Raw genomic sequence first — 17,473 nt, 5'->3', positions numbered from 1 at the left:
CATTTCTATCTTTTGTTTTTGATATTACAGTGGTGCCTTGCATAAAGAACGCCTCGCACAGCGAACGCTGCACACAACGAACTTCATTTCATGATTCATACAACGAACTTCGTTTCACACAACGAAGTCGCCCCGAGCTTCCACGACCGCTTTGCCCGAGCTTCCACGACTGCTTCGCCCGAGCTTCCACGATCGCTGCCGATGTATTGCATCCTTCCGCGCAGGCACTGCAGGCAGTCGTTAGTCACTGCGCTTAACTTAAGCACGTATCGCGGCAATCGTTCTTCATTACGAATTAAATCACGCACGTATCACGGCAGTCGTCCTTTTAAGTTAAACTCAATATTTTTTTTATATCATGGCTTCTAAAAAAAGCAGGAAGGTGATTTCTGTTGAAATGAAACAGGAAATACTAATAAAAATTTATCTTTTTTATGTCATCTTAGCATATTTTATGCTACAGAACGAATTATTTTTTTTAACATGTATTGTTATGGGAAAACGCGTTTCACATAACGAACTTTTCGCATAACAAACTTGCTCCTGGAACGAATTAAGTTCGTTGTGTGAGGCACCACTGTATCTTTACTATCTTATTTGTGTATTCACTCATTCATATACTTGATAGTCAGGAGAGCAAGCAATGGTTTAAAGCTCTGCTCTGCTCTAAGGATTTAAGATGACCCAAATGACAAGGTCAGATTTAAAGTGAGCCAGATAACAATCTAATATCTAAAAGCACTAGAATTTATTATCTTACCTAATAAAAGAATAATATGCAAATTAACCATCACTCTGCTACACCCACCAGCCATGCCCACCAGCCATGCCCACCAGCTAATCAGAGTGAGTATGCAAATTAACCTCAACCAAGATGGCTGCAGTCACAGAGAGCAATTGAGAGGCTTGGGTTTCCCCGGCAATAGAGGAAGTAAGCTTTCCACATACCCTGGCCAGCCCAGGCCTCCACTCAAGGATACAAAGTTTCAATTATAGAAGATAAATCCCAAGAAAAATGGCGGCAACCATGGAGCTGGAGAGAACAGGCTAGGGTTGCCCCTGGCAACAGAGGAAGCCAAGTTTTCCCTCTGCCCTAGCTGGCCTAGGCCTCCACTCCAGGCTATAAAGTTTCAATTATAGAAGGTAAACAAATCCAAACAGAAATGGCAGGAGCCACAAAGCGAGGAGTGCGCTTGGCTTCACTCCAGGCTACAAAGTTTCAATTGTAGAAAGTAAATAAATTCCAGATACCAGGGACTCCGCTTGGGTCGCTGGGAGGCCTGGCTGGCCTGAAAACCACCACAGACTTGTCACCCAGGCCGCCCCATGCCCCAAGGGAACCCCCACCCTGATCCGGGACACCCTTCAGGGCAAACCAGCTGGCCCCCATCCATGCACCAAGCCTCTATCCTATCTAATAAAAGAGTAATATGCAGATTGACCAGCACTCCAACACATAAGATGGCTGCCCCCATGTGATCAAAGATCCTCCCCCATGTGGACACAAGATGGCCACCACAAGATGGCAAGCAGGGGAAGGCAATTGAGAGGGACCAGATCTGCAAGGGAGGGCATTTGGAGGTGAGGTGATCCACCCTGCAGGGGAGGGCAGTTAGGGGTGACCAGGTCGGCAGAGAAGGGAAGTTGGGGACAAACAGGCTGACAGGGGAGCAGTTTGATATCAATCAGGCTGGCATGGGAGTGGTTAGGGAGTTATCAGGCTGGCAGGCAGAAGTGGTTAGGGGCAATCAGGAAGGCAGGCAGGTGAGCAGTTGGGAACCAGCAGTCCTGGATTATGAGAGGGATGTCCGAATGCCCATAGGGATCGGGTCTAAATGGGCAGTTGAACATCCCTTGAGGGCTCCCAGATTGGAGAGGGTGCAAGCTAGGCTGAGGGAACCCCACCCCCCACCCCGTGGACAAATTTCGTGCACCAGGCCTATAGTTTTATCACAATAGTGAGTAATGTTTATTACTCTCACTGCCTGTATTTGAAAACCAGAGTTCCAGGTCTCCACACATTTGTGAGTTACTGGGTTTGGGTTAAAGGTGGGTTACCTGATTCCTCCTGGTATGTCATTTATATTGTGGCATATATTGAAGTGAGGAAGATGTGTCTCAGACATGCATCTATTTTCTTCTTTGCATGAATCTTTAACCTAAATTTGTGTGTCTGATAGGAATGTGCACCTAATTCATTAGATTAAAGAGACCCCCATCTCTTCCAATCATAAGGCAGATTTTCTGCTATCAGGCCCATATTGTAATTGAAAGGTTGGCAGAGAAGCATAAAAACTATTTACAACATTTACAGGTCTATATATCAATATATAAGTCCTAATAAGGAGAGAGTACAACTCTGAAACCTATATTAGTGATGGGTGTGAGAATCTTATATCTACAATCCCACCTCCTTAACCAGCCAAAAACAGTCCCTAACCCTTGCTATTAGAAAACAGCTTTCTTGTTCATGGAAACAAGGCAATAACCTCCTCCAAGGCAGCTATCTCAAAGGACATTGTTTGTCTTAATGTCCAGCAAATATTTTTCATTGATCCCAATTCATTGAAAGGGTAAGGTATCACTGTACGAAAAGCAAAATGCAATCTCTGTTTAGGTGGAAAATCCGAAACTAGCTAAAATATACCAGCATGTTTTGGAATGGATTTTGAGAATATCAAATTAGCAACGGATTATAAGTGGGTATAAGGGGAAATTTACATGGGAGTACACACTTGTGACTGCTAGGTGGCATCTTTAAGTTTGGACAACAGCCTACAGTCAATAAGACGGAGATGCTGGAACTTCTTTGCCAGAGTATTTAGGAATTGGTAAGAAGGTCAATTGGAGTTAGGGTAGTATAAATGAACCAAGAGGACCTATCGCTGAACTATTTTCCCCTGAAGGGCAGAGAAAGCACTACTATAATAGTGAGGGGGAACATTAAAATTTTTTAGTAGCACAGTGTTGGCATTCCTTTACAAACCATGACTGGAAGAAAACTATGTTACAGTAGGAATGATAGGATTCCAGAATGGCAGGGTCCAGGTGGCAGCACAAAAGCTCAGGGGAAGTAGGGTGTCATTACCACAATGAGAACCAAGGTCAGAGTGGAGTCAGGTTATAGTGATTGACAGAAATCTGTTGTAATGCCTTACAAATAATATTCGAAGGCTAGCTGTTCTAACAATTGACTAGAGTATTATTTATGTTCATAGTTGTACTATTTACAATAGTTAAGATGGGGAAAGAGCCCAAGGGCCCATCAGTAGATAAGTGGATAAAAAATCTGTGGTACTATGCACAATGGAATACTATGCAGCTGTAAAAAAGAAGGATCTCTTACAGTTTGAGATAGCATGGAAGAACCTGGAAAGTATTATGATAAGCAAAATAAGCCAGTCACATTATGTGACTTATATGTGGAATCTGATGAGCAAAATAAACTGACAAAATAGAGCCAGAGCCATGTATGCATGGAACAGACGGACAGATATCAGAGGGAAGGGCAGTAGGACAAGTGGGAGGAGATTAAGCAAAGAACTTATATGCATATATGCATAGCCCATGGACACAGACAATAATTCGTTAAAGGCCTATGGTGGGAGCAGAGCTGGGTGGTGGGATGCATCTGTAATACTGTCAACAATAAAAAGTAAATTTAAAAAATGGGGGGAAAAAGAAAAACAGCCTTGGCAAGTTAAAGTCTAAAGTTAGCAGCTTGGTGGAAAATCTTGGCCCCAATCTACTTTTTTTTTTTTTTAAATCTGTGGTGCAAGAAGCCTTGCCACTCAGGCCATATGACTCAGCACATTCTGATAGTGCTTAAGGTATCTATGGTGGATAAGGATGCACTAACTATCATTCTAAGCCGTAACATAGAATTGCAACACAGAATCTAAAGTTCTGAACAAAAACCATACTTCCTGGGCCAGTGACCTACTTGTTATTTTAAAAACAGATCCTTCATACTGTTTAGGATTAGCAGATATGGAGCACCTAACCAAGATACAGTAATTGAGTATATAACAGCCACTGCCCATTATACACTGTACATTATGAGATTCACTGAATGATAAGGTTTAGCAGCATTAGGAGCAGTCCAGCCTGTGATGATAATGCAACATTCAGGATCTAGCCTAAGAAGTCACAAATAAATGATTGCACAAACTTCCATGCCATTGAACTTTGTTGCAATGATACCCTCATGGAGTAGAGGGTAATCTATGACCAACTATTGAAAGAGAAAATTATCAAATCTGGTGCACAGATGTGTCAGCATTAAATGGATGATAGCTTTAAGTGGACTGCCACCCCACTTCAGCTTCAGTTGGAGTAGCCCCAAAGAATAATATTGAACATGTAATTTCCAATTGGCAGAGCTGTGGTAATTACACTTGGTGTTTCAGTTTGATGGAAGGAGCTGTGACCTGAGATGGTCTCCTGGACTGTGGAGAACGATTTGGTTGGTATGCCATGGTATTGGAAAGAGAAGTATTATAAATGAAAGGTAAGAAAGTTTGGATAAGAGGCATGTGGATGTAACTATGGGAATGGAAACAAAGTATTGATATATGTATCTCTATGGGTAGGGGCCAGGCCTGTCAGGCAGAGGAGACAGTGGGAGGTTGGTGGGCCAGCCCATCCTGATCAGGGCCAATCAGGGCTGGGCTGATTGGGGGCGAGGCCAGCCATAGGGAGGGGCTGTGGCCAGGAGGGGCCAATCAGGGGTCAGCAGCCAGGGAAGGGGCCATGGGAGATTAGGCGGCAAGCCCCACCCCCAATTGGTGTGGAGGGAGCCAATTGGGGGTGGAGCTGGCTGGGGGGAGGGGCTACAGGCTGATAGGTGTGGTGGGAGCCCATTGAGGATGGGGCCAGCCAGGGGAGGGGCCACAAGCAGTTGACTGTCTGGCCTTGCCCTGATTGGGATAGGGAGGGGGCTGGACTGGGGTGGAGCCAGGTGGTGGGAGGGGCTACAGGAAGTTAGCCAGCTGGCCCCACCCTTTATTGGGCTGGGAGCCATCAGGAGTGGGGCTGGCCGGGGGAGTGTCTGTGGACAGATCAGGGTGGTGGAGGCTCATCGGGGTGAGGGCTGGGTGAGAGGAGAGGCTGTAGGAGGTTGGCCAGCCAGCCCCACCCATGAGGGGGCAATCAGGGGCAGGGCCAGCCAGGGGGAAGGGCTGTGGTGGGGTTGGCCAGGTGGGAGAGGCTGAACAGGGACAGGGCTGATTGGGGGGAGGGATCAAGGGAGGTTGGCTACTGGCTTTGTCCCCCCCCCCCCCAATCTGGCTGGTTCACTGGCCACAGTGAGCATCATAGTGACTGGTCACTCTGCTTTTTACAGCATTCCAGTCCCTGGCTTTATATATATATATATATATCGATATATATAGATTAAAACATAGGAAATGCAAAGCCTATGACTGCCCTTGAATTAGGAGAGACTTTGCAGAGAGTGAACATAAGGAGAGAATACAAGGGAAATAATAAAGCTTCTAGGAACAATTGAAGTTTTATTATCTTGAGAGTGGTTATAGATTCATGGGCATACACATATGTCAAAAACTATATTGTATAATTTATTTATTTATTCATAATCTGTCATTTTATTTATTTTTTTAAATAAATCTTTATTATTCATATTATTACACATGTTCCTCATTTTTTTCCCCTCCATTGCTCCCCTCCACCAGGTTCCCACCCCACCCTCTGCCCTTTCCCCACTCCCCATTGTCCTCATCCATAGGTGCACAGTTTTTGTTCAGGCTCTTCCTGCACCCCCCACTCCCCCGTTCCCCCAAGAATCGTCAGTCCTCTCCCCTTCCATACCTCTGATTCTATTATATTCACCAGTTAATATTGTTCATCAGGTTTTTTAATTCCCTTGGCTTTTAGTTTCACTTGTTGATAGTTACATATTTGTTGATCATAATTTTTATCTATCAATATATCTTCTTCCTCTTCCTAAAGAATCCCTTTCAGCAATTCATATAATTCTGGTTTGGTGGTGATGAACTCCTTTAGCTTTTTTTTATTTGTGAAGCTCTTTATCTGGTCTTCGATTCTGAGTGATAGCTTTGCTGGATAGAGTATTTTTGGCTGTAGGTTCTTGCTATTCATCACCTTGAATATTTCTTGCCATTCCCGTCTGGCCTGCATGATTTCTGTTGAGAAATCAGCTGACAATCTTATGGGTGCTCCTTTATAGGTAACTACCTGCTTTTCTCTTGCTGCTTTTAATATTCTCTCTTTGTCTTTTGCTCTTGGGATTTTAATTATGATGTGTCTTAGTGTGTTCCTCTTTGGATTCCTTTTGTTTGGGGTCCTGTGTGCTTCCTGGACTTGTAAGTCTATTTCTTACCCCAGGTGGGGGAAGTTTTCTGTCACTATTTCTTCCAGTATTCTTTTGGTATCTTGCTCTCTCTCTTCTTCTGGGACCCCCATAATTCTGATGTTGGTTCATTTGAAATTGTCCCAGAGGTTTCTTACACTATCTTCAACTTTCTGGATTCTCTTATCTTCTTGCTTCTGTGGAGGAGTGTCCTCTGGCTCTTTGTGTTCCAAATCTTTGACTTGATTCTTGTGATCTTCCATTCTGTTTTTAGGACTCTGTAAAATATTTTTTATTTCAGACAATGTATTCTTTATTTCTCGTTGCTCCCTTTTCATATCCTCATAGGTCTCGTTTATTTTATCAGCCTTTTCTAGGAAATTCTTGAAAAACCTTATAAGCATGATATTGTATAATTTAAATAAATGTAGTCTATTTTATGCCAATTATACCCATGTTACAACCATATTCTATGACTAGCTTACTTTGCTTAGCATAATACTCTCTAGGTATCTCCACGCTGTCTCAAAGGATAAAATATCCTTTTTTATAAACTGATATACAAAATAAATCCAGAGACATAGAAGCACGGAACAGACTGATGAATCTCAGAGGAAAGGCAGAGGGGGTGGGTGGGAAGAGATTAACAAAAGAATTTATATGCATATATGCATAATCCATGGACACAGACAATAATGTAGTGAAGGCCTAGCATGGGGGAATGGGTGCAGGGTCGAGGGGGCAAATGGGGGAGAATGGGACATCAATAGTGCTTTCAACAATAAAGGTAATTTTATAAAATAAAATGAGAATAGCCCTGTCCAGGTGGCTCAGTGGGTCAGAGTGTTATCTGTAATATCAAAAGATTTCTGTTTTGATTCCTGGTCACGACATGTGTGGGAGGCAACAGATCAATGTTTCTCTGTCACATCAATGTTTCTCTCTGTGTGTCTGTCTCTCCCTTTGTCTTTCTCTAAAAAAATAAAAAATCAATAAAAAAATATCCTTAGGTAAGGACCAAAAAAAATGAGGATAGTTAAGGGATCGTCAGGAAAACAGGAAGTCTTTTCCTCTTCCTCCCCTTTCTCCTCCTCCTTAAAGGAGGAGGAGGAGAAAGGGGAGGAAGAGGAGGAGAAGAAAAATTAGAAGCAGCAGCAAAGGGATATAGTTTCAAAAATAAAGTGGCAATAAATATGTACCTATCAATACTCACTTTAAATGTAAGTGGCTTAAATGCTCCAATCAAAAGACTTAGGGTAGCTGAATGGATAAGCAAACATGACCCATATATATGCTGTCTACAAGAGGCCCACCTTAGAATGAAAGATACACACAGACTAAAAGTAAAGATATAGAGAAAGATATTTTACGGAAATAGAAGGGGGGAAAATGCTGGTGTAGCAACACTGATATCTGACAAAGTATTCTTTAAAAGACAAAGAAAGACACTAAATAATGATAAAGGGAGCAATCCAACAAGAGGATATTACCCTTGTAAACAGTTATGCACATAGCATAAGAGCACTTGGATATGTAAAGCAAATATTGATGGACACAAAGGGAGAGATTGACAGTAATACTATCATAATAGGGGATTTAACACCCCATTGACATCAATGGGTAGTGAAGTCTCTTGTCCACAGTCTCCCTTCTCCCTCTGCCTTGTGACTGACCCCATACTTCTCCTGAGTGGCCTTGTGTGACATGCTATTTTCTCACCAGGGAACTGTGTTTAAAAAAAATCAACAACACTGCTTAGCCAGCATGGCTCAGGGGTTGAGTATAGACTTATGAACCAGAAGGTCACAGTGATTCCTGGTCAGGGCATATGCCCCGTTTGTGGGCTGATCCCTAGTGTGGTGTGTGCAAGAAATAGACAATCAATGATTTTCTCTCATCACTGATGTTTCTCTCTCCTCCTCTTCCTTTCTCTCTGAAATCAATAAAAAATATTTTTTTAAAAGCTTTCAAAAAAAAAAAAAAAAAAAACCAAAACAATAAAACACTGTGAAACTCTTTTTTACTTACCTCTCTTGGTCTTTTCTGGCCTCATCGTATGTCACCCAAGGTAAAATGGCTAAAAAAGGAGGTAATGAGAAATAGTTAAAACGGGAGGAATTAAGGAAGAGAAACTAAAATTTCCTTCTCTGTTTCCCCTTCTTTATAGTGTCATCACATCAAAGATCCTTCAGCAGTATCCATTTTGTGGTTTTCCCTCTGACTCCAAGGCACTCATGATTGTGCCATTCAGAAAGCCCTGCAGCAGAAGTCCTTTTGGATTCCTCTTTCCTCAGAGGTCTGGGTTCCAACTAAAGTGTGGAGTGAGCCAAAACCAGTTTGGCTCAGTGGATAGAGTGTCAGCCTGTGGACTAAAAGGCCCCAGGTTTTATTCCGATCAAGGGTATGTACCTTGGTTGCGGGCCCATCCCCAGTGGGGGGTGTGCAGGAGACAGCTGATCGATGTTTCTCTCTCATCGATGTTTCTAATTCTCTCTCTCTCTCCCCTTTCATTTCTGTAAAAAAATCAATAAAATATATATTTTTAAAAATAATAATGTGTGGAGTGGGCTACTCCTTTGAGATTCTGAGGTTTAGCACAAGCCAGGAAGCTCCCTCTTTACAGAGATAGAATTACCTGTTTTGTGGATTTTCTGTTCTGAGCCCAACACTAGTTGGATAGTCCCTTTAACCCAGAGGTCTGAGTCCTAACTCTTAAGGAACCATCCTCCGCTCTTCTAGGTTTTCAAAACACCCAGCTATTCCCTTGGCCTGCCCAGCTCTGGGGATATAAGTTCCTATTCTTTCTATCTCTGTATGCTTTTCACTCTTCCCTTTATGTCTGTGTAGATGTCCCATTCCTACGTAACCAAATCCCTTTGTTAAATTCCCACTGTATGGTTTCTGTTTCCCTGACTGATAAACAACTATTTCTGTGTGGACCCTAATAGTACACATCTTTTTTTCTGTGGTGGCTTTTCAGGTTTCCTCTTAGCCTATGCTTTTTAGGATCAACTCATGATTTTTCTCATCATTTTTGGAGAAATTCTGATCTACCTTCAAATACTTCTTTATCTTAAATCTCAGCCCTTATTTGCACTATGCCCTATAAATTTCTCATGTTGTTTACTACATTTTAATTTTGTTGCCTCTATACCTTTATTAGTCAAAGTTATTTTTACCTATCATATACTTACTTTTGTCTCTTTTCACCCTCTAATTTCTTTTAAATTTCAGTTCCTACATTTTAGCAAATTTTATTTATTGTTGAATTTGTCACTGTCTCTAATTCTGTCCCTTTTTAATTAGCCCATGTCCCTTTTAACTAGCCTATGTTCATAGCTATATACAATTTCTTAATGAATATAGTGTTTGATCAATATAAAATGTCATCTATGTATTTTTCAAAGCTAGTTCCCTTGAATTATTTTTATTATATATAGTATTACTATTGGACTATTCAATTCTCTAAATATATTCTTTTTTATAACCCTCACTCAATTATATCTTTTTTATTGATTTGAGAGATAGAGAAATTGAGAAACATTTATGTGAGAGAGATACATCAAATTGGTTGCCTCTCATAGATATCATAACCTAGGTATGTGACCTGACTGGAAATCGAACCTACAATCTTTTGCTGTATGGGAGGATGATCCAACCAACTGAACCACCCTCATAAGGCTCTAAATATATTCTTGACATGTTTTATTTCTCTTCATTTTCAGAAATTAATACTTAAATGCATAAGTAAAACAGAAAAATGAATACTACTAGTTAAATATTACAATATTAGTCTAATACTAGAATTAGCTATAATCACCTTATTTCTCCAATTCTTTCAGATCAAATCTATTTTATCAGTTTTGTATATATCATTTACAATATTTTCTTATAGATATGGCTATGTCTTTATATCCTAAGAGAAAAATATAGAGTATCGTTTCCCCTTTCTATGAGATTTTTACATTAATTCTATCATTTTTTCTCTTTGATGTGTAATGTGATTTTTAATTTTATTGATTTTTTTAGAGAGAGGGAGAGAGATGTGAGAGAGAAACTTAAATTGGGTGCTTCCTGCACGTACCCGGGCCTGGATCAAAAACACAACCTGGGTACGTGCCCTGACTAGGAATGAAACCCACCACTTTTTGGTGTATAGGACAGGGCTCCAACCAACTGGGCCACACAGGGTAGGGCTGTAGTATGATACTTATACCTGATTATTTTTTTCTTTCTATGTTAATATATTTAGATTCATATCCTTTTGTTGGGTGTATAATTTTCTATTTTTATCTAGACCTTATATTACTTATTACAATAGATCCCCTGTAATGGCACTTTGTTTCCAGTTTTTTTGTTTATTATGAAAACAATCCAATGAATAAACTCATGACAGTGGCCAAAGCTGTCCTGGAGCATAATAGAGAGATGTCAATAGAGGCTGAAAAAATCACATGCACAATTCAGATACCTAGAAGATGCTTACTTTCAATCTCTGCAGGTGTCACATATGTGCCCAATGCCACTGGATGGGAGTTCATGAAACACTGGGCATTGGTTGCTGATACTGTGGTGAAATGACCCACCAATGCTCCATGCATGCAGTGTGGAACAGGTCCTTGAGTGGGTCCTGATGACTATACTGCTTTTGTTGTTGGGTGAGGTAATATCCTTGCTAGGCTGACATTTTTCAACTCCTCTGAACAAAAAGAATAGGCTCTTCTTGTTGCTTTTGTTTTTCTTCTAAGCCTGTGGGAGTTTCCAGGCTATGGTTCCTCTTTGTGCCCAGTGAGGATTATATGAGATACCAAGAAAAGCCAAAAGACTTTCAGTAGTGTCTTTCCTTAAGACTTCAGTTTCCTGGCCTGTCAACTTCTTCCTTCCACATTTAAGTCATTTTATAACAGTCTGTTGAATCATTCCCATGGTATTTAGAGAGGAGGAGAAAGGAAAGGTAGTTTACGTCATTTTGTCCTGAAACTAGGAAGCAGTTTATCTATTCTGAAATTATTTTCTTCATACTATTGTTTTCATAAACATTTGTCCAAAATTTTACCAGTGTCCTAGCCCAAGCAGCTCCTCGGTGACTGGATTCCCCAATACTATACCTAGAAGGTTAATATTTACTAATTTTTTTCTCTCCATGTTGTTCCATAAATTCTTGAAGGGCATCAGTACATTCCTGGGACTGTTGTAATAAAGTATCTTCATTATCAACAAGGATCTTGGTGGAGGGAAAATCTAGTTCTCACATATTACTCTGGCTCTGCTTCCTCAATAAAGTCATCTCGATGTACAGATTCTAATATTTCCTGTTCTGCCTCATCTATTCATCCATTTATATAGTTTTATTATTGAGAGTAGTAAGTGAACCACTGAACTATGGTGTAAGGCTATTATTTTGATGATATATTTATGCTTCAGTAGAAAAAATGTGGTGTTCTTTTAAACCAGGTCATTAAGCTATTAAATATTTGCACTGGGTTTGAGGGCATATAAATTTTGAAATCCCTTTCAATACAATGAGCTGTTATTTCAGGTTCTAAATGGCCTTAAACAGACACTGCAATCATATCTAGTGTGTCTGACAGAAAATGTAGGATAATTAGCCATTCTTGTCTTCTATTGTACATTAACTCATTGTCTCAAAATCCTTTTATTTTATTCCAATAGTAACTGTTTGGGGAATTACTGAATCTCTTGTAATATTTCATTCATTTGTTATTTTTTGCATTAATTCTGAAGATGAATTTGTACTTCACAGTTTCTTTGGAAAGCTGATGCAAAACTGATTGTTATGCTGATATTCTGGTTTCTATGACAACTGGAATATGCTGTAAAATGGTCAAATGTAGAGGCAATTAGCAAGGACATTCATGGGCCAAGAGAATGACACACATGCATCTATTACAAGCCTAGTGGGAAGCTACCATCACTATGACTGTGATTATGTGCCTTTTATGTGTAGATCTGAGAGAGTGAGTTTTTGTTTTGTTTTGTTTTGTGTTTTTTTAATTGGAGAACCTGAGTCTGATTCCCCTTGTAATTTCATAGAGACTGTTAGGTCTTCATGAGGAGAGGGGTAAATAGCTTATATAAGAGATATTTACTCAACTCCCTATCCCTGTGTCCTAAAATAGCCTCACACCTGTACAAGGAGAGCCTATTTAGCTTTTGATCTTTCAATTGGATTTTGTTGGTGGGCTTAGAATAACATTTGGGAGATCCAAAAGAGGGTTAATTAATTTTTATAATTTACAAAATGTACATAGTAATTTTAACATGGTGTATTAAACTTTTCCCTGACAAAATGGGTATAACAGCAGGAAAAAAAATGATTTTCAGTGATAATGTAAATTATCTTTAAATAATCCTATACATTCAATAGTAAAATAACTATCAATAGTTCCTTTTAATTATACAAGGCAATTAGAAAAGCAATCCAGTGTCAGTAAGGCACCAAAAAAGCAAAATATTTATATTACATAGGGCTATTACAAACTGTTCCTAAGTATAATAAAGTTTCCTTACTCATAGTGCTTAGGAAATAGTCCAGAATATATAGTAAAAGAAGCTCTAAAGTAATAGCTTACAATTTTGGTAATGTGGCTTTGGGATAAAAGTAAAAAGAGTAAATTTCAGTCTATGAGTGTTGGTGTTCATGGGGGTCATTTTAAGAAATGTGCACTTATTGAAAGATAACTCTATACTAAGATTTCTTTTCCTCAAGATCTGTACTAGTCAATCACCTGGGTAAGTGGTTATCAGAATGTACCTTCCCAAACAGTTTCAATAAGCATGACTATCAGTTGGATAACTGAAAAATAATTTTTGATTAGCAATTTTAGATTAACCTAAGAGCAATTGTGGAAAATAAAACATTTTCATTAACATAGGGATTTAAAACTCATAATTTTGACATTTTATAATATTACTTGTAAAAATATTTATTGTGGTAAGAACACTTAACATGAGCTCTATCCTCTTAACAAATGTTTAAGTCTATAATATAATACTGTTGACTATAAGTATAATGCTTTATTGCAGATATCGAGAATTTATTCATCTTACTTAAATGAATCTCTATGCCTGTTAACTAAGTAACTTGCTATTTTCTTCTCCTCCCAGACACTGCAAACCACTATTCCACTTTTACTAGTAGTTCTATGAATTTAACTATTTTAGATATCTTATGTAAGTGAAGTCATGCAGTAATTATTTTCCTGTGACTGCCTTTATTCACTTATCATAATATTCCCATGTCGTAGCATATGTCAGATTTTATTTTTTAAAAAGCAAAATAACATTTCATTGCATAAATTTACCACATTTGTTCTATTCATCCATATGTTGATGGATGCTTGTTTCCACATTTCTGCTATTGTGAATAGTGCTGCAATGAACATGGAAGTGCTAATATATCTTCAAGAGACTGGTTCAATTATTGTGGATATATACCCAGAATAAGATTACTGGATTACTGGATCATAGGATATTTCTTTCTTTCTTTTTTTAAATATATTTTATTGATTTTTTACAGAGAGGAAGAGAGAGGGCTAGAGAGTTAGAAACATTGATGAGAGAGAGACATCAACCAACTGCTTTTTGTGCGCCTCCTACTGGGAATGCCCACAACCAAGGTATATGCCTTTGACCTGAATCGAACCCAGGACCTTTTAGTCCCCAGGCGGATGCTCTATCCACTGAGCCAAACCGGTTTTGGCCATAGGGTATTTCTATAGTTAATTTCTTGAGAAATGTAATAGAGTTTTCCATAATGGTTGAACCATTTTGCATACTCGCCAACAATGTGGAAGGGTTCCAATTTCTTCATGTACTCACCAATATTTGGTATCTTTTTTTTTTTTTAATGATAGCGAATGTGACAGTTGTTAAGTGTTATGTCATTGTGGGGTTTTGATTTACATTTCACTGGTGATTAATAAAGTTGAACATCTTTTTCATATAACTATAGTCATATATGTCTTCCTTGGAGAAAATTACTTAAGCCATTTTTAAAAATTTCTTTATTGATTAAGGTATCACATATTTGTCCTCATCCCCCCATTCCCATCCCAAATTACTCCCCACACATGCCCCCACCGCCCTGTTGTCCGTGACCACTGATTAGACTTATATGCATTCACACAAGTCCTTTGGTTGATCTCTCCCCCTTATCCCCACCTTCCCCTACCTTCCCCATAAGGCTCCACAGTCTGATCTATGCTTCCTTGACTCCGGGTCTGTTCTTGTTCATCACTCTATATTGTTCATCATTTCCCCTAGATGAGTGAGCTCACGTGCTACTAGAAATACATTTATAAAAACCGAAAATGAGACAAGCAATAATGGTTACCGTATTTTCCGGTGTATAAGACTACTTTTGAAACGAAAAAAAGTCAACCGAAAATCAGGGGTCGTCTTATACGCCGAGTATATCTTACAAATATACCACAAGAGGTCATTGATGAACTTATGATGTCAGAAGAAGAACATGATGAAGATTTTGAAGGATTTTAAGCTCACAATGCTTCTCTGCCTAGAAAAACCTCTTATCATCCCAGTCAGTCACAAACAAGCGTTTAATGCAAGTTCTTCATGTAACTTTCTTTCCAGATGATGCCATCATTGTTAATGTTCTCTTTTGGATTTCTTGTTTCTCAGTCAAGTTCATGGCATTGCCATTTGTGAAGAGACCTTCCATTTATCGTATCAATGTAGGTATATTACGATATGTTTGAAAAATGTCATTCATTAAAAATTTAATTAAAAAAGAACTGGTGTTGCCTCGGAAGTGGGGGGTAGTCTTATACAGCGAATATAGGCATAAACCTACGTTTTAACTGTAAAATTAGGGGTCGTCTTATACGCCGGAAAACATGGTATGCTGAGAGGCAAATGAATCAGTCTGTAGTGAGGTTTTTTTCTGGGCCAACAGTTGTTTGAGTATTAAATTTGACAGTAAAATAGTCAAGTTTTCAGGCTAATTTAAATTGGCTAATAGAAATAAGCGAATATTGTAGAAAAATTAATTGTACTGAAGAAAAAGTGGTTCCTAAAGTGTTAACTAAAAATTTTATTGGTAGTTCATCTCATGGTAAAATTGTGTAACATGTAATGAACCTAAAGCAGTCATATTTTAGTGCAAATATTTAAATTTAAACGCTATCAAGACTACATCATAACATTTCCAAAAGCCTCCTAATATTTAAATCAAAAAGGGGGGGATAGTATAAGAAAAATTGACTATTTTACTGTCAAATTTAATACTCAAACAACAACCTTATTTTACCCTGTAAATATTAGTGGAAAGGATTATTTGCCTTCTTGGTAGGCCCTGAGCATTCCTGGTGCTAAGCTAGGTTTAGATATGAAAAACCCACTTCCTCACATCATGGGTAGAAGACAAATCAAACAAGACTTATTGCAGTGAGAGTGCAGCTGCTGTCTTTTACCCAGGTCCCAATTTGAGCTGGGCATGGGAAGTTAAGCAGCCATGGGGGCAGAAGACTCCCTCAGCAGGGGTGAGGGTTCAGGTTCCTGCAAAGTTGGAGGGTGAGGTTCTGTGCCCCACCTCTGTTGACCCCCAAGTTCTCTCCTGATGGCCCCTCTGTGACTATGCCTATCTTAGGTTATTCCTTCCCTGAGGAATCTTACCCGTCTCTGGCTAACCACCCATCCTCTGGGGCCAAGCAGGGTGATGTGAGGTTCTGTTCTACCTTCTTGGTAGCCTATGCCCTGCGGCCTCCATGCCCAGCACCTGCCTTGGGATCCCCTCGACTGCTGGCGGGGCCCCAGCACTGATCACATATCTTGGGGAACCCGAGTTTCTTCTCCAGGGAGGGCCCAGCTCATCCCACTGGGCGAGAGACAGATCCATGGTACCAGCCATCATGAGCAGAAAGCTCAGGCAACAGCTCTGGACAATTTGATTGTGAGAAGACGGTCCCCCTTGGCCAAAAAAAGCAAGAGCGGCCAATATAGAATGCTCAGGTGCCTTCCCAGAGGGGGCCCTCTACACAATGGAAGGGTTTAAATTCTTTTGTATCCTTTTTAAATTGATGCCAGACATTCAAAGAATTAATTTGTACGTTTGTTTGGGATAATTGTACATTATGCTGTTGTAATTCTAAAATATACAGAGATGTGTTACCTTTGTCTCCATGCACCAAAGAGATGATTTTTTATTTATTTCCAAGGGTGTGAGGTACTATTATAGGTAATGGGGGTAACACAAATCTGGGAAAAATTATAATGACATTGTAGAATAATATCATGTAAGGTTATTCTTTGCTCTAGGCCATGGCAAATCCATTTTAAACTGGCTGTCAATTTCTTTTTGTATAGACAAGGTCTTAGTTACATTTTCTGCACCTCTCCCAGGAGCAAGTAGTTTGATTTTATACGCAAAGGGGCAGTGGTTTGATTTTGTGTCATACAAAAGGGAAGCTGGGTGGCAACCCCTGTGTAATTATACTTCCTTGCTCCACCCATGGTCCTCCTGGATGACCCAGGTGTTTGGAATTATTGGTGACTATATTATGCAGGGGATCAGCCCACCTAAGGGCTCTTACCCATGAAGGGTCAGGAACATAAGTCCAAAATACTTCCTCATTAGCCCCGTACAGCTCATGACTATTAGCATGGCAAGAAAGACATTCTCAGGCATTCTTGGATTTCTGGTTACCTCACAATTTATTTTTTATTTTTTAAATTATCGTTATTATTACTTTTGTACATATGCGTCCTTATTCCTCCATTACCCCTCAACCCTCACTCATGACCCACCCCCCTGTTGTCTGTGTCCATTGATTAGGCTCATATGCATGCATATAAGTCCTTTGGTTGATCCCTCCCTCTTATTCCCATTGTCCCCTACCTTACCTGAGGTTTGACATTCTGATTGATGTTTCTATGTCTCTGGATCTATTTTATTCCCCCATCTGTTTATGTTGTTCATTATATTCCACAAATGAGTGAGATCATGTGATATTTATCTTTCTCTTCCTGGCTTATTGCACTTAGCATAATGTTCTCCATCTCCATCCATGTTGTTGCAAATGGTAAGAACTCCTTTTTTACCACAGTGTAGTATTCTATTGTGTAGATGTACCACAGATTTAATCCATTCTGATTATGGGC

At 39.5% G+C, this 17,473-nt stretch overlaps 2 protein-coding genes across 3 annotated transcripts in view; one reads left to right on the top strand and one right to left on the bottom strand.

The window, feature by feature from the left end:
• Window positions 1-8,847, top strand: part of PWWP3B (PWWP domain containing 3B) — a 43,706-nt gene extending 34,859 nt beyond the window's left edge. Inside the window, exons 8-9 of one of the 2 annotated variants that reach the window (XR_014793743.1) lie at window positions 4,410-4,510; window positions 8,499-8,847. The gene's annotated coding sequence lies outside the window, so the exon portion shown is untranslated. The remainder of the gene's footprint in view (window positions 1-4,409; window positions 4,511-8,498) is intronic. The other variant, XR_014793742.1, reaches the window with a different exon arrangement.
• Window positions 165-17,473, bottom strand: part of MORC4 (MORC family CW-type zinc finger 4) — a 737,287-nt gene continuing 719,978 nt past the window's right edge. Inside the window, exon 18 of the mRNA XM_084870446.1 lies at window positions 165-389. Coding sequence (XP_084726572.1) covers window positions 366-389 — 24 coding nt within the window. The 3' untranslated portion in view covers window positions 165-365. The remainder of the gene's footprint in view (window positions 390-17,473) is intronic.

This window comes from Pipistrellus hanaki, assembly GCF_964339955.1.
Source record: "Pipistrellus hanaki genome assembly, chromosome: X".
NCBI classification, from domain to species: Eukaryota; Metazoa; Chordata; class Mammalia; order Chiroptera; family Vespertilionidae; genus Pipistrellus; species Pipistrellus hanaki.
The sequence above is the reverse complement of the archived record's forward strand: the minus strand, read 5'-3'. Positions and strand labels throughout refer to the sequence as shown.